Source organism: Centroberyx affinis, unplaced genomic scaffold (assembly GCF_046629955.1).
Source record: "Centroberyx affinis isolate AG114_WGS23_722 - 3 ecotype Tasmania unplaced genomic scaffold, CSIRO-AGI_Caff_v1 ptg001376l_1, whole genome shotgun sequence".
Taxonomy (NCBI): Eukaryota; Metazoa; Chordata; class Actinopteri; order Beryciformes; family Berycidae; genus Centroberyx; species Centroberyx affinis.
This window is the reverse complement of record NW_027279860.1, coordinates 87,637-114,764: the sequence shown is the minus strand read 5'-3', so window position 1 is coordinate 114,764 and position 27,128 is coordinate 87,637. Positions and strand designations below refer to the sequence as shown.

The following is a 27,128-nucleotide window of genomic DNA, read 5'->3' as shown; positions in this document are numbered from 1 at the left end:
TAAGTCTTAACAGGCTTTAAATGAGCTTGCTAGTCTTCAGCTACTCACAGCTCCTGCCCGCATCACACATCAAGTCAGTCTAATGATCCAGAACTCCTGATATAGTAAACCCTTTCATCCTTGATTTTTTGCCTCACACAGAAATATGAATAATTCTAATTGTGTTAATTTTGGCTCCATTTTCAGTGCATCAGTATGAGGAAAATTGTTGCATAGTGCAGCATTGAATCTATGCATCCATTTTCAGATTTAGAACAATAGTACTGAAGGCAATAACCTATTAATTTAATCCGTCTCTCTGATCCAACCTAAATCTGTCTCTCTGAATGAAGAAAAACACGACAGGCAAATAGTACTTTTACTAGATTCAAGATTTTGAAATGTTTTAAAGCTGAAATTCTGTGGCATTCCTGTTTCAGAAAAACATTGATACCAGCAAAGTATTAACAATTTTATATACATACTTTTATTTAATTTTTTTACTTAGGAAAAAAAACGTAAGTATAAAGGCTCCATACAGATTGGTAATTTTAATCCATAGGGAACAACACACTGAAAACATAGATCTCTGAAAAATCCAAGAAAATATGGATTGTTTCAAATTCCATAAAAAGATAACACCCAGCAGTAGTCCAAAATGAACAATGCATTCAAAATTAACATATATACAGATAGTAACTAAAAAAAAAACCCTTTTATTACCTTTTATTGACTTGTTGGCTGTGTAGTCCATAAACTGATAGTTCTTATGATAAGCCATTCTTTCTGACTGGCAGTAACTACTATTCGCACACACTCAATGTCAAAGCCAATCTTGTGGTCCACATTGCTAACCTCAATGTTGCCACCTTTAAACTCTCCTAATGTGATGAAGGAAGTGCATTGCCTTCCCTGCTTAGTTTCCACCAGCTTTTGCCCAACTTCCAGAGCTCCGTGGTGAAGAATGTCATTCTGCCGATCCTCAGTACCTGTCACAATTTTAATTTTGCTGATTTTAGCTGATTTGTTAAAGACGATGACAAAGAAATCTCCGGTGCATGGAGGCTTCCCCCAAAAGTATTCGTCGACGATACTGCTGTAGGCCTTGGTGGCGTCATAGCTCTCAAACACATTGATGTTTGTGTAAAGGCTGGCAGGAGGGTTGTCAGGAATGTCTATGGAGTCTTCCTCGAAGTCGTCGTCCTTCAGCTTGTTCTCCGCTCCTTTGTAAGAGGAGTAGTAGCCCATGTGCTGGAACAGCGAGGGCTTGAAGCGGATCACGTCCTTCTGGGCCAGCAGACCCCTGAAGTGAATGAGGAGCCAGTCGCAGGGCATTTCCTGGTAGAACATGAGCAGGAAATGGGCCAGACGCGGCAGGTCTCTGGAGTGGTAGAGCTTCCCTATGTAGCCCAGCTTGGAGAACTCCAGCATCACCCAGTAGGAACCTTCTCTGGAGGTGATCACCTTCTTCAGCGCCGTCAGGAAGTTCCTTGAGCAGCGCACGTCGTCTTCTAACATCATGTAGAAGTGAGAGAGGTTCGTACAGAAGTTGAGGAGGAAAGCGTAGTCCACGTTCTGCTTGGAGCGGAAACGGACCCGGTCCTCCGGGTCGTTGTAGTTCCTTTTCAGCCCGTCCAGAGACGGATAGTATTCCTCTGGAGCGTGGATCACCAGGAGGCGTCCGGCTATGATGTGGTGGGCAAACTTCCTGGTGATTTCCTGCACCAGGTTCTCACACCAGACCAGGTCAAAGTCTGCCAGATGGACCACAACCACAATCTCTTTCAGTTCCTCGTAACTGGACTGATCGAAGATGGATTTGATCGTCTCCAGGAGGTAATTCCCTCTTTTTCTTTTGACTGATGACAACCCAATGGTAAGATACTCTGTGAACAGAAACATGTTGTTGATAAGATCCATCACTTCAGTATGGAACAATCTTAAAACTGTTAGTAATCAGATATGTTCAGACCTCAAAATCTAGTCATCCTGCTATCTTTAGTGAAGATCCAGGCGTCGTACACCATAAGATTACATCATCACTCGAGTTTCAAAGTTGTGTGCTGTGGTAGAAATACTTACTTTTGCGTGGCAAAGGGATTCCAGCAAGGTAGCGATAAGTCACGTTAATGGTCCCAGAGGAATTGGAGAGATCTCTGAAAGTGTGGACATATCTTTCAGAGTTTGCAGGATGTATCAGTGTCTCTCCCAGTTGTCTTTTTTCAGCCTCCTAAAAGAGCAAAGCAGTCTGTAAGAAGGTATGCACATTCCATGACACATCAAACCTCGGTAAAATACTATGGGTAATAAATGGGCAAAGGCATTCAAAGGGTGTCAGGAGGATGTTTTACTGTAATGTCTGAGTCAAAAAAATTCCAGGAAGACTTCTCAACTTCTTACCAGCACATATCCATCATCCATGTAAAGGTTGAAAAAGAGGAGAAAGGTAATGAGGAAGCCAAGGAACGGAAACATCGATCGTTTCCGGAAACACCTCATCTTGTCCATGGACTTCCACATTAGCCTCATGATCACGTCTCTCACTGTGGAAAAAACACATATACAGCACAGAGTCTGCCATCAATAGCTGTCTTCAGCAAATACAAATGTATGCGATCTTGCACACATGGCTAAACATGGATAAATGAAAAAGAACTACGGTTCAAGTGAGAAGATTGCCTCACTTATCTGAGCAGCTTCGTAGAACAGAAGTCTTAAAAGATTTTTCCCTACTGAATATCAATTTCAAAGCTGGATGGATCTTCACCCTAATCGGGTTATGATGAGGTATTGAGCATAGCCTATGCGCCCGACAGCATTGAGATTGAGGTTTTAGAGATATGGATGGTCGGTTTTTCAGGTTTGTAAAGTACTCACTGGATTAAGCAACCTTACTGCTAATAACGGGTAATTTAGGTCATTAATCGAATCACAAAAAGCAAAGGGGAAAAGACAGACATCTGTTAAGTTCGTGCACAGCAGCATGGGCCTAATGCTGCAAGCCAGATGATCTTGCAGAACTCAATAAACATCAGCGTCATCTCTTCTGATAGAAAACAAATGCTTCCAGCCCAGTTCAGCATGATGTTTACTCATAGTGTTGACAGTCTTTTATAAGAATTACCCTGCTCACTATGTATACCCTGTCCTACTTGGCACCTCATTTAAAATGACTGATCCCAGGACACCCTCCCTAATTCTGATGTTGCATAACACAAAAACACAGCCTTCAATATCAGGAACCGTGAGCTCCCCAGTGAGAGGGAGACAATTACGGCATAGACTTGTGTGCCACTGGACTCGGTAATTCAATAAACAACTTATAGCACCCAAATCAAGTCATGGTTGCTGTGTTATTCATTGCTTGAGTTCCATCTTGGAAGAAAAACCATCTGCCATCTGCCAGAGAAGTAAGCCATTTTGTGTTTCTGTCACGCAACGGCTCCATGGTGGGACCTGAGAGACGCAGCGGCAAGAGTAAGTGGAAACACAGTGACAGCTGTGAGGTAACATTATGAAAGTCCTCACAAAAAAACACACTCGCACAAGCACGCATGCACACACAAGCAGACACACACGTCATTATTGAAAAAGCAGTCTGAGAAATCAGATACTGGAATGATGAAAGACTATCTAACAAGGGGACATATAATGCACGTAGGCTTTCTTTACAAGAGAGGAGATTGCCTAGAATTCATCAGGTTTTTTGTTTGCCTTCTGCGAGAGTGAATCTAAACAACAAACAAACCTCCCATAGGTCACGTACATTTATATGGAAATGAAGGTACACCTATGAATAAATAAGCACCGGTTGTTGAGACTGTTTGCTTTGGTTTAAAGTGCCTCTCTGCCGCAAGTTTTTTTTTCAGCATATTATTGTTATGTATGCATAGAAAACCTAATTTCTACGAGTGAACTCATTTCAGATTAAACCCAAAAATAATGACAGGTAGAGGTGAATACCAATGAATTTCGACATAAAAATTTGAGATGCCTCACGCCTAACAAGGGTTTATCTTTACTAGTAAACATTCACAACAGTCTCCCTAGGACAGAAATGAGAAGAGATTTGTCCTGCCCTCTAATCTGTGGTGTTTTATCTCTGTAAACTCCGCAGGAAAAGGGAATTACGGCCGTGCTCAGTATGAAGTGTGATTCCCCTGGCATATGGGTACATTTTCTGGCTGAAAACTATTGGCACTGATATGAAGTTAATTTGGATGTAGACATTCAAACAAACAATTTTTGGGTCCATTAAATCAGGATTCCATTAATTTTCAGTAGAGTAGTTGCAGGTTTTACATCTTAATGACATCAGCTTGTGGACAAAGTGGTTTATGTTTATAGGTGCTGGCTGGATTGTCCTGAGACATGGGAATGATGTCTTAAATTAAGTCGTATCCTTTCACTCTCTTGAGGGATGGCAGTAGTCAAAACCTCTGGTCACACTGCAGCTGGAAGTGTCTCAATTCTGATTTTTTCCCTCACACGTGACACAGATCTGATGTTTTATAATCGGTGTGATCGGCAAAAAGCTGCATGGAGTCACATTTTTTTGCCCTTGTTGCCATGCCAATAAGTACATTTTACATTGTTTATCTGAGACAATTGTCATAATTTTGGCACCCGTAGCAGCTTGGCTGAGCCTGTATATAATGGAGGATGACGAGACACAACAATGTAAAGCATGATACTGTACCGTAACCGAAATGTGTTTGAAACAAGCAGGATAAGATTAGGTACAAAAAGTATGTGACATCTTTTGTTCTTGTGATTCAGCGTGTCTTTTCTGACATCGCTGTCAGTTCATATTGGTATCGGATCCTAGAATAGATACGAAGAGTCAGATCAGACACGAGCCGCAATTTGGAAAGTGTGAATGTAGCCTAAAGGTTAGAAGAGGTAGGTTTGTGAGCAGAGGGTCGCACATTCAATAACTAGACCTGCTAGGAAAATCTGGGTGGGGAAAATGAACGAGTAATGCTTTAAATTCAGCAACTACCGTCAAGGTGCCTTTCAGCGAGCCACTTAATCCCCATTTACTCCAGTGCGGCTGCTCAGTCGCCTCCAGTAGAAGACTGTGGTTGTACTGGGCAGCTCCCAGGTGGGAATGTGTGTAACTGTACGAATGTGAAGCATTGCTGAGAAAGAGCATGCATGCTCAGCAAAACCATTCCCTGGATAACTACAGGTAGACCAAGATGGATAGGAAACTTGTTGCAGTTGGGAATAAAGCTGTAAGACTGATACACTCACTCATGTCTCTGTCACCTGCTAGACTGGAAGCATCTGCATCAAACTAAAGGAAACTACAACTAAACTAAAGAACTAAAGAAACAGCATTTTAATGATGTTCCCTCAAATTTCTTGAAAGTTCAAAGCCCACTGAAAATTTCAACAAAGCAGACAGTGCTAATGGATAATGGCTCAGCAGCGCTAAGATCATTTTAGTCCTATTTTAAAGCAGATCATCTTAGTGCTGAGATGTGCTCGGGCATGTGCGCCGAGGGCTGTTAATGGCTTTTTTTTATCCCCTCTAGTTTATGAACTTCATACAGTCTTGTGGAACTGTCTGTGTATAATTTAATATACAATGCGCGTCTCACACACTGTACTCAGCTATTATTCTCCAGCTCCATCCTGCCTCGGAGTGCCTCTGGCAGAGAGCTAATCTGGGTCAAAGCGCTGACTACTGAGAAGAGCCCATCCTCATTACAGTCGCCACCATTGGGACCGCAGAAACCTTTCATGTTCGACTTTGACCAGAAAGGTAAGTACACTCTAGATGCAATTTACATCTATATATGGCAGGCCTACTTCACACAAGTGCCTATAGCTTTAGAAGTACAACATTACTTCTCAACAAGACAGTAGCATCCTATTGTATTGATTATTTAAAAAGAAATGGTGACTAATCTGGAAAAATGCAGCAGTCATATGTCGTCTTGTATCTCCAAAATGTCATCTTTTCAGGAACAGCCTTGGTTTGAGCTTGACCACCATGCATTTTTTAATTTATCGAATAGGGTTTGACAGGGTTTCGACAATTTTCTCAATCCATAGAGAGGCATGTAATCCTTCAACTGAAGTGAAACAATTAAAAACTGGAGTTACAAGGTTTTCACACGACAAGGCTGATATGTGATTGTTGGATTATCCAAATGTTTACCCCTATAATGTGCTGGCTGGGGTTAATTTTGGTTTTGGTTCCATGTCTGGCCATGTTTTGGTCTCAGTTTTGGTTCTACTGCAGGTTGCAATGCTAAAACTACTTCTAGATTTTATTATAGTGAAATTCTCCTCAGAGCAGGGAAAAAGACACACCTGGTGATGTGTCTGCTGACAGGACTAAACATGTCAATAAAAGATGTGGCTGCATTCTCTCGTTGTTGTGATGTACAAATTCATTAGGACACTATAAAACTTTCCACAGTTTCCACAGCAAAGTTGCATTCGTTAGCTGTATCTTTTTGTTTGAAACAATTCTGGTTGGTTCAATTTCTGTTTGTGTCTTAGGGGTTGGAGTTTAGATGATGCATTTTTAGTTTAATGTCACATTTTGTCTGGCAGCACTAGCACTATTTCTTGGTGTTGTCGCCCACCACTGCTGAATGAATTTAGAGAAAACACTGGATTATTTATGAACATGTTTGAAGAGGGAAAGCATTTTGAGCCTGAAATTAGAGATCGACACAAAAGATATTGCTTTATTATGGTTGCAAATAAGATAATAAAAGTAGGCTGAATTGATTCTTTACTTGGGTTAATTTACTATTTTCAGCATCAAGTCTATATTAATTCATTTCATTTTTCTCACTTTTCATCTGTTTTGTTTGTTTTATCATTTTCCTCCTTGTGGTTTATAATTTTGGGGTGGTGTTAGCCTGGAGCTTGTGACCAGAAGGCTGCTGGTTCAAATTCCTGGACTATGGTGTTGTGCCAAAATTGCCTCCCTTAAAAAGTGTGTTGTTGTTACTGTTTTGTCATGGTACAGGGAAATTATCAAGGAGGACATGTGCTTCATAAATGATAAGTACATTCATTTAAAGCCTAACAACTTCCTTGTAGAATCAATGGACAATTTCATTCTTTGTAATACTGTGAAATGTTTTTAAAAGGATCTTTCACTGTTGTGTTGAAAAGACAGCGATGGGAAAACAATCCACAGCATCATTAAAGGAAGACAATTTTGTCCTTTCCTCTCATGCCGTGAAATCGAGGTGAAAACACAGCCAGGGGAAACACAGTTTTTAGATGCAAAGCAACTCATGGACCTAGAAACTAACGCTCTCTGCTGCATCTATGACACTGTGTGTCCTTGTTAGGGGATACAAATTTTGGCACAACACCGGCTGGGAAATGTGGGCGGGAAAAGTCAAGGTGTGACACTCACCCATCCCTCAATAACCGCTGCCAAGGTGCCTTTGAGCAAGGCAGAGCAGAGTAGAAAGTGTGCTGTGCTGGAAAGATACTGGTAAGAATGTGAAGTAGGGCTTTGGCTTGTCGTGTGCTGTTATCCAGTTCATTTGTATCTTTTCTATCTTGATTTTTTTGAGGTGAGATGTTTTAATAAGCCTGTGTTTTTTCTGTGTTTTACATTTTTGATATATGCAAGCAACTAAACTAAATGAAGCAAAACTAAACTTAACTAAGGAAAACTAAACTAAACTAAACTAAACTGAACTAAACTGAACTGAACTAAACTGAACTAACAACTAAAGTAAACTAAACTAAAGTAAACTAAACTAAAATAATCTAATCTAAACTAAACTAAACTAAAAAACTGAATACAATCATAAGCAGGTAATCCATAATGAGTATTGTGGTTACATTTTAAAAGTATCCTCACCAATACTGGTGATATTGAACTTCATGTTCTTTAGACATGAGTCAAAATGCAAGATAGATTCCATCGACAACTTCAGCATTTTGTTGCTTTGTTTGGTTGAGTAGAACCTTTAATCATTGGACACTCATTAATTTTAATCATTTTAATCATTTTAATCACAAAGTGGAAGGAACGAGCAGGAATTTGTCTTGCTGACATTGATGCAGATGCATCTTTGACAACTTACACAGTTTGACCGAACAAAATGACAAACACGGCACAAGGACAACAGGGCCTCGCATACAGTGCAAATGGACAGTGGAAGATATACTGTGGACGGAAGAAAAAAAAAAAAAAAGGACATTTCATTAATTTACTTCTAGCGGGAAACAGCTAGCCTATTTATACATCCAGAACAAAGGCGCTTGTGTTTGGGATTCAGCGGCAGTCTGAGCACCGGCCCAGCTCCGCCTTTGGCTCATTTCCCAACCATTTCTAAGCTTCCTGTAATATGAATATGTAGGGCCGTTACCGTCGCAGTGAATCCATATGCAACACGGAATAATAATGAAGAGAAAGTGCTTTCAAAAAATGCAATTAATCTCTTATAAAACGGCGGCTCAATGCCTCTAATGAGATGCCATTTTAATAAGCTAGTATGTTGAACAACAAAGCCATTTGGTAAACACTATTGTTCATTTGCCTGTTGACATCCAGGCAGCATATGAACCCACATGGACCCTGCTGTGCTGGGTTGTGTGTGTGTGTGTGTGTGTATGTGTGTGTGTGTGTGTGTGTGTGTGTGTGTTTGAATGTGGTGCGGCAGGGAAACTAGGCAGTAGGAATGCTATGGATTAAATGCTACTGGTTGGAATGTTTTTATGCTTTCATGCTTGAATGTTGTTTAACATTGATTATAAACGAACAAGCATTTTACAGTAACACTGTGGACTTGAACAAGATACGTTTCCACACCACAGAACGATACAGTGAATCTTTAACCTTGGATCTTTATTCACGGGGGAGTCTGTTTACGCTTTAATCAACATGGCTTGATTCATCTCTGAATAAATGAAGGGGAGATGAAACTGAGCAGAGCCTGATTTGGTAGGGAACATTGTGCAGATTGGATTAAGAAAACGATAAGTATCAACAGTTAGCTAATTAACCAAAACCTTTGCAAAAACAGCTGAAAATTGGTTCTAACTAGCTGGATTTGACTATTTGGAAAACAATCCACCTTAAAAAAAACTAAAGTAAAACCGAGATAACAGCGGCACAGGAGGGTCGACCTGATATGTCTGTGTTTGCTCTCACATTATTTACGACACAAGGGTTGCCGCACGTTTGATTGAGGCACTGAAATGCAATCTCTGAGCCAGAATTACAGCTGATGCATGCATCCAGATTCAGAGGAAATGTTAATAGAGTTCAGAGGGAGCGAGCTGTGGAACCATCAGCAAAGTAAACAGCACTGCTTCCCGAAGAAAGCGAATCTTCTCGCTACCTGCTGGGAGTTTTACCGACTGCATCTCTGCCCGGTTCAATGTGTTTACTTATTCATCAAGGTGGAGAGGGCCAGCCGGTTTCTCAAACTCCGGGCTCCAGCAGTTATCCTCTTCCTGCTGTCGGACAAGAGGGGCAGACCCTATTAAAGATGCATGGGAACAGGCGAGACTCGAGCCAAATATTTGCGCGCCCACGCTGCATGTGCGGTTGTTAGCATGCAGAGTTAATGCGACGCCCACTGCGGTGATGGGATTGAAGTCGGGGACGGAGCGTTTTGCTGTAAGGAGGCAAACCTCGTATTCCCTATTTTTGTTTTAAGGAATGATCCCACTGAGCAATTTTACATTGATTAGACGTTTAAAACACGTCTAAATGGCCATAGCCGTCTAGGCTAAATTAAGTTTAAATGGGGTTGAAAAGTGAAAGTTTATTAGATGTCTATACATAGACAATATTATCCTGGACTATATGAGAGCTACGCATAGATGCAATGTTGAAATTACTTCTTGTGCTCAGATAATTATCTTGTAGGCTAGTCTACAGGACTTCTCTGGTGCATATTTTTGGTATTTACAGATGTTTATTCATTGTAATATTGTATTTACTGCTTGGTCTAAAATAGGTCTATACATAGCCGTAATGATCTTGGGCTATATGAGAGCTACAGCATAGACGCGACGTTGAAATCACGTCTTTTGCTCAGTGGGATGAAATGAATGTTTACTTTCTCGTTACCACTTTTTTTTTTACATGATCCTATGGGTTTTAAACAGGTTTCAAGCAGCCATGGGTTATGAAGCCCGTGCTAACACTTTCAGCTCAGGGAAATAAAAACACTTAAATTGTAGTTAAGAGGTTTTTCCGTGACAGCTGTGATTTCTCTTTTAGCCGAGGGAAGACATGGAATCACAGCGGGGAGGCAGTCATGCACATTTTAGTTCCACCTTTAGGTATCAGTGAACACCAGGAATCAAAAACAAGACTTGACAACCCACATGAAACGCCTCGCCAGCTTCAGAGGCCTGCTTCGTAAAAAAAAAAATGAAACACGACATCGCAATCGCAAACTAACTGCAGCAGCTTTCGCCTTAATTTATCCGGGGACGTTTTGCTGAGCACGCATGTTCTTTTTCAACATGGGAGATGGCCAGAGCAACATCAGTGTTCCTCTGTTGGTCCACTAGAGCAGTAAGGCAAGTGGGGGGGGGGGGTAAGTGCCTTGCTCAAGGGCAGTCCGGTGAGATATACTTTAGGTGTTGAGGGAATGGAGAGTCTACCGTCTAGGCTCCTACCACCCAATTCGTTATCAAAGAAATGACATGCCACCAATCTAAATGTACTTAGTACTTGTTGATTTTGCTTCCAGGTCTATGAGTACTTTGACTAATAATCTGTGAATTTTTCATATGCATCGATGTCTGTTTTGCTATACTCTCTATCATCGATTGATATAACGCAACAGTGGTTCAGCCTGTAACCAGTCCATGAGAGCTTTTACATTTGCTGTTTGAAACACCCGGTGTCTGGTAGGTCTTTCCTCCTCCTCTGGTGCACAGGAAGTGATGCGTTTTATATTTCCGGCAGCAGTTTGGAATAAATAGAAGAAGAACTGGGTAGTTAGCATGAGCAGCGATAGCCACCAGACAAAGAAAAGAGCGCCACCTACAGAAACTCAAACTGCATCAACAGAAAATCCAAGGAAAAAGACGGCACAGTACTGGACACACTGTTTAACAAGTGAAACATGAATCTCATAGATCAGTTCAGTAAAGACTAACAGTGGGTTGGTGTGTATTTTATGCTAGTGGAGGTCAGACGAGCTAAAATCACACCCGTCATCTTCAAAGCTTATATCATTTTTCAAAGAAACAGTTTGCAGCCACTTAAACTTAAATTATAACAGCATCTGCTTCCAATATCCCAACAACCAAAACGCTGAGGCAAGTGGACATGGATGGGAAAAGAAATAACGAGTTTCAAGATAACCATAATACAGCCTTGTCTGTGTTTCAAAAACACTTTATAGTATCTTTGGTTTGATCATCTGTCAATCTAGTCAACCCAGCATGACAGCATTACAAATGGAAGAGACGCAGACAGGGCTTCAACTAAGCAGCACAGAGAGGGAATGCTGCCTTGGCCTCAGTGTTATAGTGGAGATGTGCTCATTGCAAAATGGGGCATTGTTACTACTATTTCGCAATCAAATCCAAGGCAGTCAAATCTTGGACGATTAAAAATCCTTTATTTTACTTGGCTAATTTAAAGCTCGGTAGTATAACATTGTATAGTAATTGACTGTTTTGTAGATTCCAGGCTTGAATTGAAAATGACTGGCTGATTATTATGTAGTGTTAAGGATGAGTGGTGGGGGGTGATGATGATGAAGCCAGTGGGCTATTTCCCTGGTTCGTGTGACGTCAAGGCCGAGATGAAAGGTGGAAAATCAATCATCTGGGTGAGAGACGTTCGAGTAGCTTGGCCTCTTTGGCTGTGTTAATCCCTTCTGATAAGACTGAGAAGATAGATTTTTTTATGTTTACTTATCCAGGGAAAGTTTGTTGAGCATGCATACTCTATTTCAGCAACACCCTGCTTCACATTTGACCAGGTAGACAACTGTACAACCAACACCTTCCACTCCATTGAGCCGTTCAACTGGAGCAGATGGGGTCAGGATCAGTATATTTCAAAGCTGTTTTCCAGATGCAATGAGGAGCCACAGAATATAAATGCCTTGTGGACTTCACCACGTTTCATTTTAGTCTACTGTGTTGTTTCACATAAAGGTTTCGGCTCAATTTAGTTTTACTGGTATTGGTTTCACGCGCTCAGACAGACAGTAAAAGGTTGTTTATATAACCACTCTGCATGATGGTCTTGTTTAGTCTGGACCGAGTCTCAGAGTATTGGAGACCCAAGCAGAGGGAAGGAAGCGGACAACAGAGAGCAGTTCTGTGTTTTTGAGCAGGTAAGCCCCTTTTAAACACCGCCCTGCTTCATCTTCAAATGTCTGTTTTAAACATTGTTCATACGTTTTGGATGTATATTGTGTTTTAGTGGGACCCCGTGAAGAATAGTGGACACACTTGTGCACAGCTAATGGGGATCCTTATCAATAAACAATAAACATTCAAGCCAAGTCTTCTACTATTGGTCACTAAGTGGTTGAACTGGAGCAGTTGGGGGTTTTGTGCCAAGATCAAGGGCACTTCAGCAGTAGTTGCTGAGGGAGGAGGCAGCATTACTTTGGCAGCTGAAAGTGTCCCAACTCTGATTTTTTTCCCTCCTATGAGACACAGATGTGATGAACAGAAAAAAACACATAGAATCTAATCTTTTCATATCTGATTTGGACTACATTCATACTGTATGTGGTCTTAAATCTGATCCATATCTTCACGTCACTCAGATCTCTGTCATCATGACTCTGTGTCCATTTGACCAGGAAAACATGGAGCAACTCAAGCAGCCAATGGAGAGCCACCGAGGTCACAAACTGAATAAGTATTTGGGAAGACGCCTCCATTCAAACAAAACTGTTCACATTCATTATAGACTAAAAAAATCAAATCAGATCCGAGCAAAAAATTGGAATTGAGCACTAACGCCTGCAGTGTGAACAGAGCCTATTCACTTTCCCTGGTCAGATTTCCCCAGTTGGTCCGGGGATTAAAACCACCAACCTTCCAGTCATGAGCCCATCCTGTGAACATAAAGTTCCTGCATCCCGCTATTCGTTGCCAAAGGAGTGACATGCAGCTGACATACCTGGGTGTAAATTTGTTTGTCTAGTCAGTTATGGATGTACTCTGACTCATTAATCATTCATTGGGCAGAGGAGCGTCCATGGAGAGCTGATTCTTGGCATTTAGATGGGAGGGAGACTACAGTAAACACATTTTGTGACCACTGCTCTGCGGTCCACATATAATCAATTCTCCTTTTATTGCATTCCAGTTGCTGTAGGGCAATAGGGCTAAGGGATATGATATCACTGGAGACTTGCCAATAATAAATTTCTGTCAGTGGAGAGCACCAGAGGGTACTGGGAAGTGTCAAGCTAGTTTGAACCACATTTTCAATAACAAACGGCCCTCTTGTGACAAGTCAACAATGCCCCAAGGTGAGACGTGCTATTTGTCATTCTGGACACATGACAATGTGTGTTGCATCAATTCAAAACGTGCGCTACCCGCCCGCAGGGGAAACCGATATTATAAATCTGAAATGAAATTGCTTGTGAGGGAAATACAGAAGTCATTATGTATCCTCAGACGCCATCGCTTTCCAAAGGCTCAGCAGGAACGGGGGAAATCCTTGGTGAAGCAGACACCAGTAAAAGGATGTAGTCTCAAAAGCACTAGTTTGGGAGATACGGGAAATAGAAAGATTTAGAGATGCAGTAGAGTATGGGGGAGAAGATGTTGGTCTCCATGGCGACCAGCGTAATGGAAACATCAGTGGGAGCTCAGTGGCAGAGTGGCATTGAGATGCCCAGAATCTTTGTGACTCTAAAATGATACCAGTCGGTATAAAATCATCCCACAGCTCAGTGGTGCAGTGACAGAGAGAGAGAGACTGTTGGAGCACATATGCTCCGTTCCAAAGCAACAGCACATTCATTTCAATTGAATATAAAAGTCGAATGCGCAGATATTAAAGGATAAGGCTGGTGTTTTATAATGCATTGCTTACCGTCAACAAATCCTATGAAAATAACAAAATCAGCAATGATTTTGTTTTGCCAACAAGTGTCGTACATGTAGCCGATGCCCAATGCAGCCATGTCCCAGCAGCCATAGAACTCCATTGTATTAAAAAAACGATAAAAAACACGTCAGAGAGCCATGCTGCTGCTCTGGTAGCTTATTTCATCATTGCGATGCACCGGGCCGGCCGACTTTTTCCTCAAACAACTTAATAAGATGACCATAAACACGTTTTCCATCTCAGGAAAGTAGTTCCGTAGCACCGCAAATAGTCCCCAGCGTAAAGAAGAATTTGTGCCCATTTGAATTTGATTTGGTAAAAACTACAACAGCCTGACTTTTCGTGGTAACAGTTAGCGATTTTTAAAATTGAAACTATGTCTTTGTGAGCTGTATTTCAAGGTTTTTTGCTTACAGTTGGAGCCAATGACTTCCAGGTTGACGGCTAAAAACGGTACGTGGGAAGTCAGAAAGTAACAGGAGTAGAGCAAACGCATTGTTGATTTTGTTATTTTCATAGGATTTGTTGTTGTTGTTCTTGCCTAAACGTAACTAACTAACCTTTACATGAGACGAACATGTGAAAACACTGTGTCCAATTTGTGCTGTTGTCATAATCCTTTCATGGTGGAGGAAAATGATGTTCACATAATTTGTGTCCACAACACGTAATCTGTGTTTCAGAGTTCATGCTCATTTCACAAAATTTTATGAGACTCCCACCTTAGACAATTGTCAAAATTTTGGCGCCCGCTGCAGCTTGGCCGAGCCAGCGTTACCATGGGAAACAGGGAGTCACAACTATAGAAAGATGGTGAAACAGATGACTTAATTGGTATTCGGGTTACTTGCTGATGAAGTCGTGGACAACTTGCACTTAACTTTAGCAGCATCCAAAGAGCAAAGGTCTTTGTTACTCTCTGCATGTGTCCTCTTGACATCGCTGTCAGTTCATATTGGTATCGGATATGGGTTACATCCTAGAATAGACAGGAACAGGCATCTAAAAACATCAGATTGATGCAGCAATTTGGAATTAAGCATGAAGGCTTACGGTGTGAACGCAGCCTGAGAGTGCAGAGCAACAAAACCATCATTATTCAGCCGACTGCCAAGGGTGTACAAGGAAAGCTGCTACTATGAGATGAACATAATAGGACGCTAATAAATCCTCTGGAGATCACTGTTAGCTCAAAATGATGTTTCCCAGAATGCTCATCAATCAGACAAGCAGGAGGCTGACTTCCTCTTGGAAGGCGTCCTATTTCAGCTCAGCCTCGCCTCGGCTAGTGCAGCATACACTGAATTTGTCTGTAATATCCTGGTTTGATGTAATTAATCCCCAATTGATAAGCGACGGTACAATCTTTTGCTGCTTCACTGTTTCTGAAAGTGACAGCACTCCTCACCCCGATGAATCCCTCGACTTGTCACTGTCTGTTCAGATTGTCTTCCTGTCTGGTCTCGTCCTGTTCGGCCTTGTCCTGTCGTTTCCTGTTTTGTTCTGTCTTGTTCTATTTTGTCCTGTTGTGTTCTGCCTGAGGAGCTTATAGGCTGGTAAACTCAGAGTAATCTTTTAAATCACTCTTTAAAACACATTTTTAATGACAGGCTTTTATGTAGTTCATTTTTTTTTTTTACTTATTTTATTTCTGTTATATTTTCCTGTTTTATCCTTTTTTAAAGCCCTGTTTGAATTCATGTCTGACATTTTCATTGTTTATCTTATTGGCTTTTTACTCATCTGTTAAGCCACTGAGTATCACTTCATTTTGCATTGTCCTGCCTCCCTGTCAACATTATGTCACAGACCGTCCACTGAGGGTTTCCTGCTGTCGTCATGCAGCTGCCTCATCATCCTGACATGTCAGGAGTCAGTAAACACACTTCTGCAGGACAAGAACATAAGACGCGCTGCAGCAGCTGACAACAACTTAATAACTTCCGGATAATGTCATAACTTGTCAAAATGTAATAAAATGCTCCTTTAAATTAGTGAGAATGTAATAAAAGACTGTTTATTCGATTTGGGAAATAGAAAAATTCTTGATAAACTACAGAAAATAAATCAATAAAAACAATTAATGCAGATTTGATCCTTGAGGATAGCGCAAAATAACTTAACATGCAAAAAAACACCATTGAAAGACCATATATGATGTTTAGATTGTGTTTTACATGGCACTTCCCACTCAATTCCTCCTTCCAATTCTTAAACTCTGTTAATGTAATACATTGCTGGATAAAATAATAACATCTTCAGAGTGATGTCGTAATATTTTTTCTTGATAATGTTACATTATTATAATTGCATTATTATGTTATGAGACATGGAATTCTTTTAATTATTACATTATCAGCCTACAGATGGTATTTTATTATCTGGCAATTCATCACATTATCACATTTTCTACCCATTTAGAGGGACATTTTATTACATTTTGACAAGTTATTGCATTATCTGTCAGTTATTACATTATCAGTTGCTACAAGCCCCCCTGCTGCTGAAAACCATCAAATCCGCCACATTGAATGAATGTGTTCACACAGTTGAGGTTAAGGTTGTGTGTGCCATTAAAGAATTTTGGCCAAAAACCATTTGTCATTTGGATGGAGTTTTGCTCCGTCTACACTGTTAGAAAGATGAACTGAAGACAATGCTGAGTCTCACAGAGAGCAGTTCATCTTGTCACTGTTTATATGCTGCTGCAACACAGCTTTTAAACTGATGTTATGAACGCAGTGGAAGAATACCTTTTTCATTTTGTGTCTTGTCTCTGAAAAAAACTTTTCTTTTTACTGAGAGCGGCAGTTCCCTCCTTGACTGTTTTTTTTTTTTTTTTTTTTTTTTTTTACTGAGAGCAGTCTTGATGAGAAGGGAATGTGGCACCAGCAGGATAAATGGCAGCGGAGAAGGACCACCTAAAGACTGCGTGCGCGTCTGGAAGAATAATGAGGGGTTGGCTCTGCCAGAGGTTTACTCAGACTACCAGCATAACAATTCACTGCAGGAAGTGTAAACCATCTTCCTTCTTCTCACCAAATCAATTCTAATTTTGTTCCTGAAGTCAATACTCTTCTCATAGCACTCTTTTCCTTCAACCTCCTTACTTATTAAATCAAATCTCATTCACTGACTCAACATAACTATCATAATGTGAGACGATGTGCAATATACATGTGATTCAGAACTATTTTTCATTTCATTTTTAGGCATTGAAGTGATGCCCTTATCCAGAGCGAGTTACATTGAGCAGGTAGGGGTTCAGTGTCCTGCTCAAGGACACTTCAGTAGTCGATGGACACATTGGCTATTGCTGGAATTGAACCTGTCATCTTCTAGTTACAGGACAGTCTCTTTAACCTGCAGCCCATTCTGTCCCTGCCTCATGCCCTCTGTTTCACTCATCCGATTCACCATGATACTCTAACTGATCATCAGCAGTGACCAATTTCTGTCTGAAATGTTTCGCCCATCCTTTACAGGGGCATTAAAAAAATTCTCTGAGCTCTTTACAGGGGCTTCTAATTTTACAAGCCATTCTTTGTTCTGCTCAAATAGATATACAGAGACACAGAGAGAGTGGGCATTCAGAAGAGGAAAATATGAAGCAGACACACTGTTGGAGATTTCTGGTACACTTACACAAAACTTTAATTTTGTTATTTTTCCAGGCTGTATACTAACTTTGGATTGCTAACAGCCACTGAGAAAGACAGACAAGAAATTGCTGTCCTAAATGACAAATTCTTCATTGCCATCGGTGTTCAAGGGAGACAGCCACTTCAAAACATACTGACAAGCCAACAGAAGTGCAACATTGTGGTTATGTATGCATGTAGCAACTGATAATGTAATAACTTGTAAAAATGTAATGAAATGTCCTTCTAAATGAGTAGAAAACGTAATAAAACCTGCTACTGCAATAAATTACATCACATCATTGCAGTAACTGGTGATTATGATGATTAATACTTCAAAAGGGGAGTAACATTTTTAACTAATGATGCAATAATAACGTCTTTATAAGGTGTTCTCCTATTCTTACGAGTTCTTACTTTATTAGTCAATATTATATCATCAGTTAACAAGAGGCACTGCCTAATGTCCTGCCATAATCACCATGATATATGAAACATTATGTGAAGGAGGTCCAAGAAAAAAACAGTTGTTCCTCATTAATATGCAAATCTATGCAGCAAGGTGCTCCAGAATCTAATCAGATCATCTGCTCTATAGGGGGAACCTGTGGTGTAAGTATGAAGTTTCTCTCAGTATCAGAATTAATAAATGCAATTAATGTGATAATATGACGTTATTACATTAACAGGTTTTATTACATTTACAACCGATTTAGAGGGACATTTAATTACATTTTGACAAGCCATTACTTTATCAGTTGCTATAATGAAACAATGATAAAAACTCTATCTACAGTAGGTGTTTTGCTATGAGTAGGGTATACAAAAGTATATTTAAATAAATTTTTCTCCCACTCAATTCCATGTCCATCAGCTGGTTCAGGCGTAAATACACTGTTTAGACTGTCAAATTTCACATCAACATTTTCTCACTCAGTTTGTGTTTTCTGGGGACCTCGCCTTAAATAAAGCTGGATCCAAATCCATGGATCTGGAACAATGAGAATAATTTCAAAGAACAATTCTCATCATAACCATTTCAGAGTCTGTGGGGAGTTTCACATCCATCACATTCAAGTTGTTCCAAGAACGAGCCGAGCCAAAGATTCTCTGTGCTGGTGGAAGATAGCGCTCAGATGCTTTGCTCCCTGAGATGTTGCCGGCGTCCGCGATAATCAAAAGGCGCCGTCAAGAAACTATGAAACTAGGTCTTCCAAAGGCGGGGATGTCTGGCGTGATGAGACGGGCTCGGTTTATTAAGTCTTAAGGATCTATGCGTGCAGCTGTCTTCAGGGACACTTTAAGCACCACAGGAGCTGCAGAAGAGCTCACACTTTGGATCTTACATACCATTACTCAGAGACGTAGAACAAAGCTCACATACAAAAAACTCAACTATTACCAATCCTATAGTTCCTGTCAGTTTGTTTAAATGTAATCTGCCTCTTTCTGCTTTATATTATGTGTACCGACAGAACCTGCCAGAAGCAGATTGTCCGGTGCTGTAATATATCTGTTTCCAGGTGTACCATGCCGTACCTGTACTGTATGTTTTCCCATTGTGTTCTATGTACAGTTTTGTTGGGTTCAGGTTAGTACATTTACTCAAGTACTGTACTTAAGTACAGGTTTGAGGTACTGCCACTTTACTTGAGTATTTCCATTTTGTGAGACTTTATACTTTTCCTCCACTACATTTCAGAGGGAAATCTTGTACTTTTTCCTCCACTACATTTATCTGACGGCTATAGTTACTAGTTACTTTGCAGAATAAGGTTTTACATGCAAAGCATACAATAAGCTCATAAAATATGATGCATAGTTACACATACAGTATATACACAATACACAACAGTATATAAACTAGTAGACCTAGCACCACCTGGATCACTTACAACATTAAAATAGATACAAAATATCAATAATACAATACTCTGAAAGGGGCCGCCCTTCAGAATGAGTTCTTTTACTTTTGATACTTCATTTACTTTTAATGAAGCATTTTTCCATTATGGTATTGCTACTTTTACTACTAAGGATTTGAGCACTGCTAATGAGACACCTAACCATATTTAGTCGACTTACAAAGGGTCCTGGCAGGGATCAGGGATTCATCATTACATTAAAAACTGGGCAAGATTTTTATGTAAAAATACACCTGTCTTGTCAACCTAGATCACAAAGTAGGGCTGCAACAAAGCAGAGCATCCCACCCACTGTAATGGAGACACCAGAGAACTGAGATTCATCCTAATCACCCAAATGACATTCTGGTGTCTGATGGTCACTGACAGCAAATCCTCTCTGTCCACAGTAAGTGCTTCGTCCAGAGAAAGCTGGACTCACCAACGTTAGATCTTTTCCTCTCTTGTCACTTTGGTTTCCTTTGGCATAAAGCATCACAGACTTGCCAGGTAGGTAAACATAAGTTTGCTGTGTGCAGTTTACTGACATCACATTACAGGATGTCTGCATTTTGAAATCCACAAAATTCAAACTTATCTCTTGCTGCCATTTGGGGCCACCAATGTGCAAATTAGTGCAGTTTTGAGTGACATTTGCAGTGTTGTTTCTTACTCTGCTCATTATTCCAGTGGAAAACCAAAGGTCGATGACACTGTACCACGCCCACAGTAGGAGCAGCACCGGTACAGCAGCAAAGTATTTGTGCAATGAAAAAACCCCTGGAAGAGTTTGGGAGCTCGCTAGCAGGCAGACAGAGGTGCGTGATGAAATCCTCACTGGGATTTGCAAGTCGGAGGGTAAAAACAAGCTCTGAATGTCAAACCCTCGCCCGATCCGATCATTAACGGACAGGGTTCAGCCTGCGCAGCTTGTCAAAAGAGAGGTGAATGTTCTTCCTAATTAGTGAATTAATCCCTCAGTCAGAATGAGCGTTATGAGTACAGTGCATAGCATGTGGTGGGAATCTGACTTGTGTGCTCTTCATGGTTCACGAGGTTGCTAATATAAAGGGTTGATGGCATGAAACTGGAAGATTGATAAGCTCCCATTTAGTTCTGGATTCAAATGAATAATACACTTAGAACTGTTCAGTGACCTTAAAAGCCTATTATGTTGTTGCTTTTTATATATGTATTTGTGTTTGTAAATTGACTTACATATTTTGTGCTGTTTCTTTTCTGTTAAGTGGGCCTTAATGGAGCCTGCAGTGCATCTCTTCTATTTATTAGAGGGGTATTATTATCATTATTATATGTAGTATTAGTAGTGATAAAAGGGCAATAAGTATGATAAGTACCACAGACTTGTGTAGTTCTATCATTGTTGTTGTAATTCCTACTGGTTGCTGTTAGAGGTCGATAAAGTTCATAGATTACTTAATGCCCCTTTAAGATAACTGACAAACCATTAAACATCACTATCATTGAATTCTAGCTAAAAAAAAATCCTTCTCAAGGCTTTTAGCACAAAAGGCACTTGAGCCTGAGGAGCACTTTGGGAGGAGGTGGTTGAGAGTCCATGGCTCCTAAATGGCTAATTGTCTCCTTCTTCCTCAGATAGATGAGTGTATTTCTCTGCCGTCTGTACTTTTCCGCTCTCTCTCTTCTAGCCTGAGATGACTTTGTCATAATTACTTTTGCCAACAGAGGTGAAAGCGGATATTTGAATCATTAGACATGGACACACGGCTCCCAACCCCCCCCTCGTATTTGATATCATCATATATCATCATTTGATATCATCTCTAAACGTTAACCTTCGGTATGGAAAAAGATTACATTGGGGGAAATGATAGCTACCAATGATATGACCTTAATCAAGAATGACTATTTATCCAAACATCAGGAATAAATATATACCACCATTTCTCAATATAAATTTTGACAACATGATGACTTGAAAGTGTGTTTTTTGATAATGTAACAAAATGATCACTTTGGCGATTTCTTTTTGGGACAGGTTTAGTGCTGTCGAGTCTCAACCCAAAGTGGTTTTCTCTGCTTTTGCTCTATGGTAAGTGGCTCTGCACGATGTCATCTTAAATAAAGATGGGGAGAGAAAAATGTTGGCCATCATGTCTCTATTGCTCTCTCCTGATACATCCGCTCTTTTGCTCTAAAGGCGGCTCTGCCATCCTTAGTCCCAATTTCAAACACCTCCTTCAACACCACCGCCTCTGTCACATTTTGTTCTATTCATCTTTTCAGGTGACATCTCAGAGTCTTTATTAAGATAAAAAAATAATATATATATATGGAAAAAAATCTGTCAAAAAATGTCGCCATCTCAGAAGGAGAGAATGAGAGGGAGCACTGTCAAGGTAACCCTCAAAACAAACAAATCAAAACTATCTTATATTTCAGATTCTTTAAAGAAGCCGCCCTTTGCCTTGATGGAAAGGCAAAGGCTTTGGAAAGTAATTCATACATAGGATCAACTTCACTGTTTATATTTAACTAAAGTTAACTAATTTCAAGCATTTAAGCCGAAGCCTGTAGATCAAAATGGCTTTAAGAGAATGAAAAACATAGAACATTCAATCAGGTGTGTCCAAACTTTTGACTAGTGACAAAGTAGACTAAAATGTCAAGACTAAATTTAACTAAAACTAAACAAAATCTGTGAATGGATTAAATTACTAAAATGTAACAAAAATTCAAACAAATTCAATGAAAAGTCTGAGGCTAAAACAAAATGTAACATTGCTGCCAAAATCCACCTTGCTCCAAACCCTTGTGTATTAATTTGCCTTTTACAGGCTGGTAACATAACATATGCCATCTGATGAGTGTTTTAATGCAATGCATACCTTCACATGCGTATTTACAGTAGCATGAATGCGTACATATTTAGTATGGGAGGTCCCAGTGGGAGCCTCCAACCCTGGCAGTGTTAATGCCTTGCTTTAACCATTCTGTAACACAGGACCGGTGGTTTTTGGCATCGCCAGGAGGCTCCAATGGATTATGTGCTCCGCCTGCCAACACAGTCTTTTGATCAGAGGCCAGGTAATATCACACAATCTACATTAATCTCACCATCTCTATCCCTCCTCGGTTCCCTTTCTCTTCCCGGCCCCTCCTCGCACTGGGCTGTTATCAGTCTGAAGGATAATTATGCCTTGTGGGATTGCTGTAGGCCTTCCTCTCCTGAGTTGTCAAAAGTTGGAGCGAGGCAGATCAAACGCCTTTCGAAGCACGAGGGAAAATAAGGCTAATCCGCGTTCTGCCAGAGACAACAGACTTTTGGTGGAGATGCTTTGCTTTCTTTTGACCCTCATCCTGCACTTTGCTAAATAAAAAACTTCATTCAGACTCTGGGTGGAGTTTGAAATCCCAGGCGTCCAAACCGATCCACCGCTACAGCTCCAAAATATACTATAACCTGAAGTTCAATACCTCTAATATATAGCTGATCCAGTCAGAGTGTCTGTCAACCATCATAGTGTTTGCCAGCCAAGAATTCCAGTGGGCAGGAAGCCAGAAATCTCACCAGCTAGCGAAGTAATCGTTGTCATTGATATTGATCATCAACCCTATCAAACCGCTGCAGAGATGGCAAAAAATCGCACTTAATGCACCTTTAATTTACCTACTATCCTTTAATAAGTGCCATCATTTTGTCTTATCAATCATTATGTAAGAGTAGTTGTCACGGGCTTTGAGTGGAGGATGGTATCTTGCAGAGTGCGTCCTCGCTTTATGCTTCTCCAAAGTGAAGTCTGTTTAAAGTCTGTTTTTTGAGAAGAAAGTGCTCACTGGATTCAAGGGTAAAAAAAAAATGCTTGAAAAAAGGATCTCTAATGAACTGTCTAGCCATCTGATACAGAAGAATGCTTGTTCAGTTCGATTTTAGCATCCGTCTCTTCACTGAGAGATCCAACAAAGAGTTAATTTCCAAAACACTATGTCTGCATTATGAAAAAAAAACCCCAGTGAGGATAAAAAATAAGAGAAGTTCATCATTCAACATCAAAATCCAGAGAATCCAGTCTGCACATCTTGTTAACTCCAGACTTGATGTACCGTCTATCCTCTAAAAAGTAGAAGCATTTGTTGTAGTTTTGTGCTGTCAATCATTTTTTTAAAGAGTGGGCATCATGTCTCATTTTAGGACAAAACTTCAAATAACACTTTTACTGTATGTGATGTTTTGGAAAAAAGGAACAATGGCCCTACTATGGCATATTAACCCATGGATTAAGGAAAAGAATTGTATGTTCATAATAATTCTCTGTAAATTGGGTTATATCTCATTGTGAAATCTCAAAAAAAGCACACATTTTTCAATGGCTACCCAGTATGTTTTGGCACAGGTGCTTTCCTCAGAGTGGATAGAGTCTCATTTTGGAACCGAACTCTTCATCTGTGGCTGTCTAATGAACAGGGAGCGGCAGCCTTTGATTGGGGCTGTCCGTTAGAAAAAAACAAAGGCAGCTGTTATTTCCAGCGGGGATTCATCTGCTTATTACTGTGATCTCCAGCAGGAATAACTCAGCATGGGACGACACAACGTGCCTCAACACATCGGCTGGGCGGTGGCTGAAATGAGGCGTAAATCTGTCTGAAAATCATTGAGATGTGAATAGCCAGCCTGGTGGGAATCTTATTTTAACGATCGTGGAGCAACATTTTTTTTAAAGAAAAATCCACCTTAAGACATTTTTGACTCTTTGAAAAAACAGTTATTGGTGATTTACCTTGTATTTCTAGGCCCATTTTGTTGTTTGGTGGTGTTTTTCTTATTTCTGCAGATAACTGGCCAAACGTAGTGTAAATCTTTTCAGCAATCTAAATCATCAATGGTAAACGTCAGGTTTTGGTGTCAGTCCCTCAGAATCAAAGAGCGAGGGCTTCTTTCTAGAGCCGCCATTTTGCACCAAGAGACGTTCAACAATCATACAGGGGAGAAATCCATCGTAGAAGAGGAAGAGAGACCAATTTCTGCACCAACAGTAGCCTCAATAGCCCAGAATGCAATGCAGCACTGTCGGTAGTGTGTGAAACGTCCTCATTGATGGCTGTTGCTGTAAGTTTGAACAACCAGCAACCACGACGTCGTTCTCTCTCCACTCTCACTTTCTCACGACTGGAAAAACTCACTCACTTTATCACTATTGCTCTCTGCACCTACATGAATACAACAAGTCCTCAACCCTTTTCTGGAGGTTGTTGAAAGGCATTCTGGGAAAATATAGGAAATCACAAACTGAAGTGGAAGTAGATGAGGCAGGTTGAGGGAAAGTGGGTTCACCAAAAAATGGAAATTACAACACAAAATAAGTCCTGGAATGCATTGAACATCACAGATTGATGATATTATAACAGTGCAAGAGTATCTGAGGATAGATTTTTCCTTTAACATCACAGAGCCGCTCCATCTTCAGTTTTATTTAATAACAATAATGTGATACTTTATTGATCCCTGTAGGGAATCAGTCTGTTTCTGCCTTCCTCCTTCCAGGGAGGTCAGAGGTCAGAGGTCAGGTTCAGCTACAGAACAGCTGGCAGGGATTCAATATCTTGAACCTGGACCCTCTGACTGAAGGATGGTCTCTCTAACCACTAGGCCAGTGATTCTCAACCTGTTTCATATCAAGCACTAGGGCCCCGGACTTCCAATTGATTACATTTTGTCTGCTGGAACCAAATCTGAGAATATTTTTATTGTTAGATATGATTTTGTCCAGAATTCCATGACTATCTGTGTTGTAGGTAGAGAGATAACAGTGAAGATATGATAAAAAATAGTAATTCTTCTACATTCTCTCTCTTGCATTAACTTCTTGTAAATGAAATAATGATGAAGTTTAACATGAATTTGCTGGGGACCCCCTGGAACCCCCCCAAGGACCCCTGGTGGTCCCCAGACCCCATGTTGAGAAACACTGCACTATAGGCCACTCTGCCACCTAAAGGTTATATCCACACTGTTTCGAAACAGGAACCTTTTGCGTGTTCGGTGAATGTGCTAATCACTACAGAAACACATGTTGCAGCCCCTGTATTGACCCATTTTCCCCAACCAGGATCAATAAAATCTCATCTCATCTTACCGCTGCTCTCTTTTGTTGTGGTACAAATATGTGAGAACGTTCTTCAAAAGGTACCAGGGATTTTTTTTTTTTCAAGCCCAGGAACACAGTTTGGAGCCTGAACACACGCTGTCCGGAGCCAGGAACAGCTGTTTGGATGAATCTTTAATGCACAGCCACATCAGGGTCTCGCCGCAGCAGATCAGCATATCAAACATGGGAAACTTTTAATTGTTTGAGGCTGCTGCCATTTAGAGAGCTCAAGTTCTTCTGAATAATTAATTTCCAGAAGTTAACTGAAGTGATTTCACTAATTTTCCAGGAAGATCAGATGTTGTTGATAATGTTTGCGAAGCACTTTGTAACCTTTCTTTGAGAAGTGATACATTAACATTTATTTATTTATTTATTGGTTTATTTTTCAGGGACAATGCACATCAATCAACAGTCAAACTGTAAATGAGCCAGAGTTAGCCAGAAAGGCTAGTTTTCATCCAGATGTTTAAAAGGCAGCCTAAAATTTAAAATAAGATAGAACATAACTCGTTCTTCTTTTTTATCATTTACAGCATTCAGGTAATAACCGGCTCATCAGAATCACAGGCAAAAAGGCAAACCATGGTACCAGCCAGGTAAAAGGCAAATCATGCATAATGTCTACAAATCAGTCAAATGAATAATGAAGCATTGGTGTTAACTGCCACTGCTTTTCCTTCCCAGTTATTTTTATGCATAACTTACCATTTCAGCCTGAAGTGTTTTCATAGATTTTGCAGAGAATAAAAAGCTGAGAACTCCCGAATTTGAATGAAATGATGGCACCAAACCGATTAGAGAGGCTACTGTGTTTCTGATGGCACTATTTACATTTTCAGCTACAACTAAAATGTGTGATCACAACTAATTTCACAATAACATGAGAAAATGCTTCACATAGCCTAGTATAGGATTTTTAAATGGAAATGCAAACTATAAACTCCCATCTGACAATCTTAAACACTTACCAGCCTGACGTTGTCGACTTTTCTGTTGAATGTGGAAAGGTTTATTCTGCTGGCTTTGCAGGCTGGCATGAATCCTTGATCATCAATGGTGACAGTCTGAAGAAAGAAATAGGAGAAAAAGTATTAAATGGCAATGTGTTCTGTTTTGCAATTCAAAAGACCATAATGCATTTTCACCCACACAGTCTCTAATGAACTGTCTAGCCATTTGGGACAGAGGAATGCATGTTCAGCTAGACTTCAGCATCCGTCTCTCACAAACAGTGGCATCTGCGTTTGCACAATACTCTTCACTGAGAGATCCTGCTGTAAACAAAGAGTTCATTTCCAAACCACTATGTCTCGGTTATGAAAAACAAACGAGGATAAAAATAACAGAAGTTCATCATTCAATCCAGTCTGCATAGGTTAACATCTTGTCAACTCCACACTTGATGCACCCGCTATCCTCTAAA

At 40.3% G+C, this 27,128-nt stretch overlaps 1 protein-coding gene across 1 annotated transcript; it reads right to left on the bottom strand.

Moving 5' to 3' along the window:
* Nucleotides 1-705: 705 nt before the first annotated feature.
* Nucleotides 706-26,769, bottom strand: LOC139649576 (alpha-1,3-mannosyl-glycoprotein 4-beta-N-acetylglucosaminyltransferase C-like). Its single transcript, XM_071526018.1, has 4 exons — nucleotides 26,674-26,769; nucleotides 2,380-2,522; nucleotides 2,062-2,209; nucleotides 706-1,865 (listed from the first exon to the last, which is right to left on the bottom strand). The coding sequence occupies exons 2-4, from the start codon at nucleotides 2,506-2,508 to the stop codon at nucleotides 706-708; spliced, it is 1,437 nt and encodes a 478-aa protein (XP_071382119.1). The 5' UTR covers nucleotides 2,509-2,522; nucleotides 26,674-26,769.
* Nucleotides 26,770-27,128: the final 359 nt, after the last annotated feature.

Excerpts from the sequence above, each read along its gene's own strand:
- LOC139649576 (XM_071526018.1), bottom strand. The coding sequence starts at position 2,508 with ATGAGGCTAATGTGGAAGTCCATGGACAAGATGAGGTGTTTCCGGAAA. Across the intron at positions 2,210-2,379 it reads TGGATGATGGATATGTGCTG|GAGGCTGAAAAAAGACAACT; the intron begins GTAAGAAGTTGA and ends TTGCTCTTTTAG. Across the intron at positions 1,866-2,061 it reads AATCCCTTTGCCACGCAAAA|AGTATCTTACCATTGGGTTG; the intron begins GTAAGTATTTCT and ends TTCTGTTCACAG.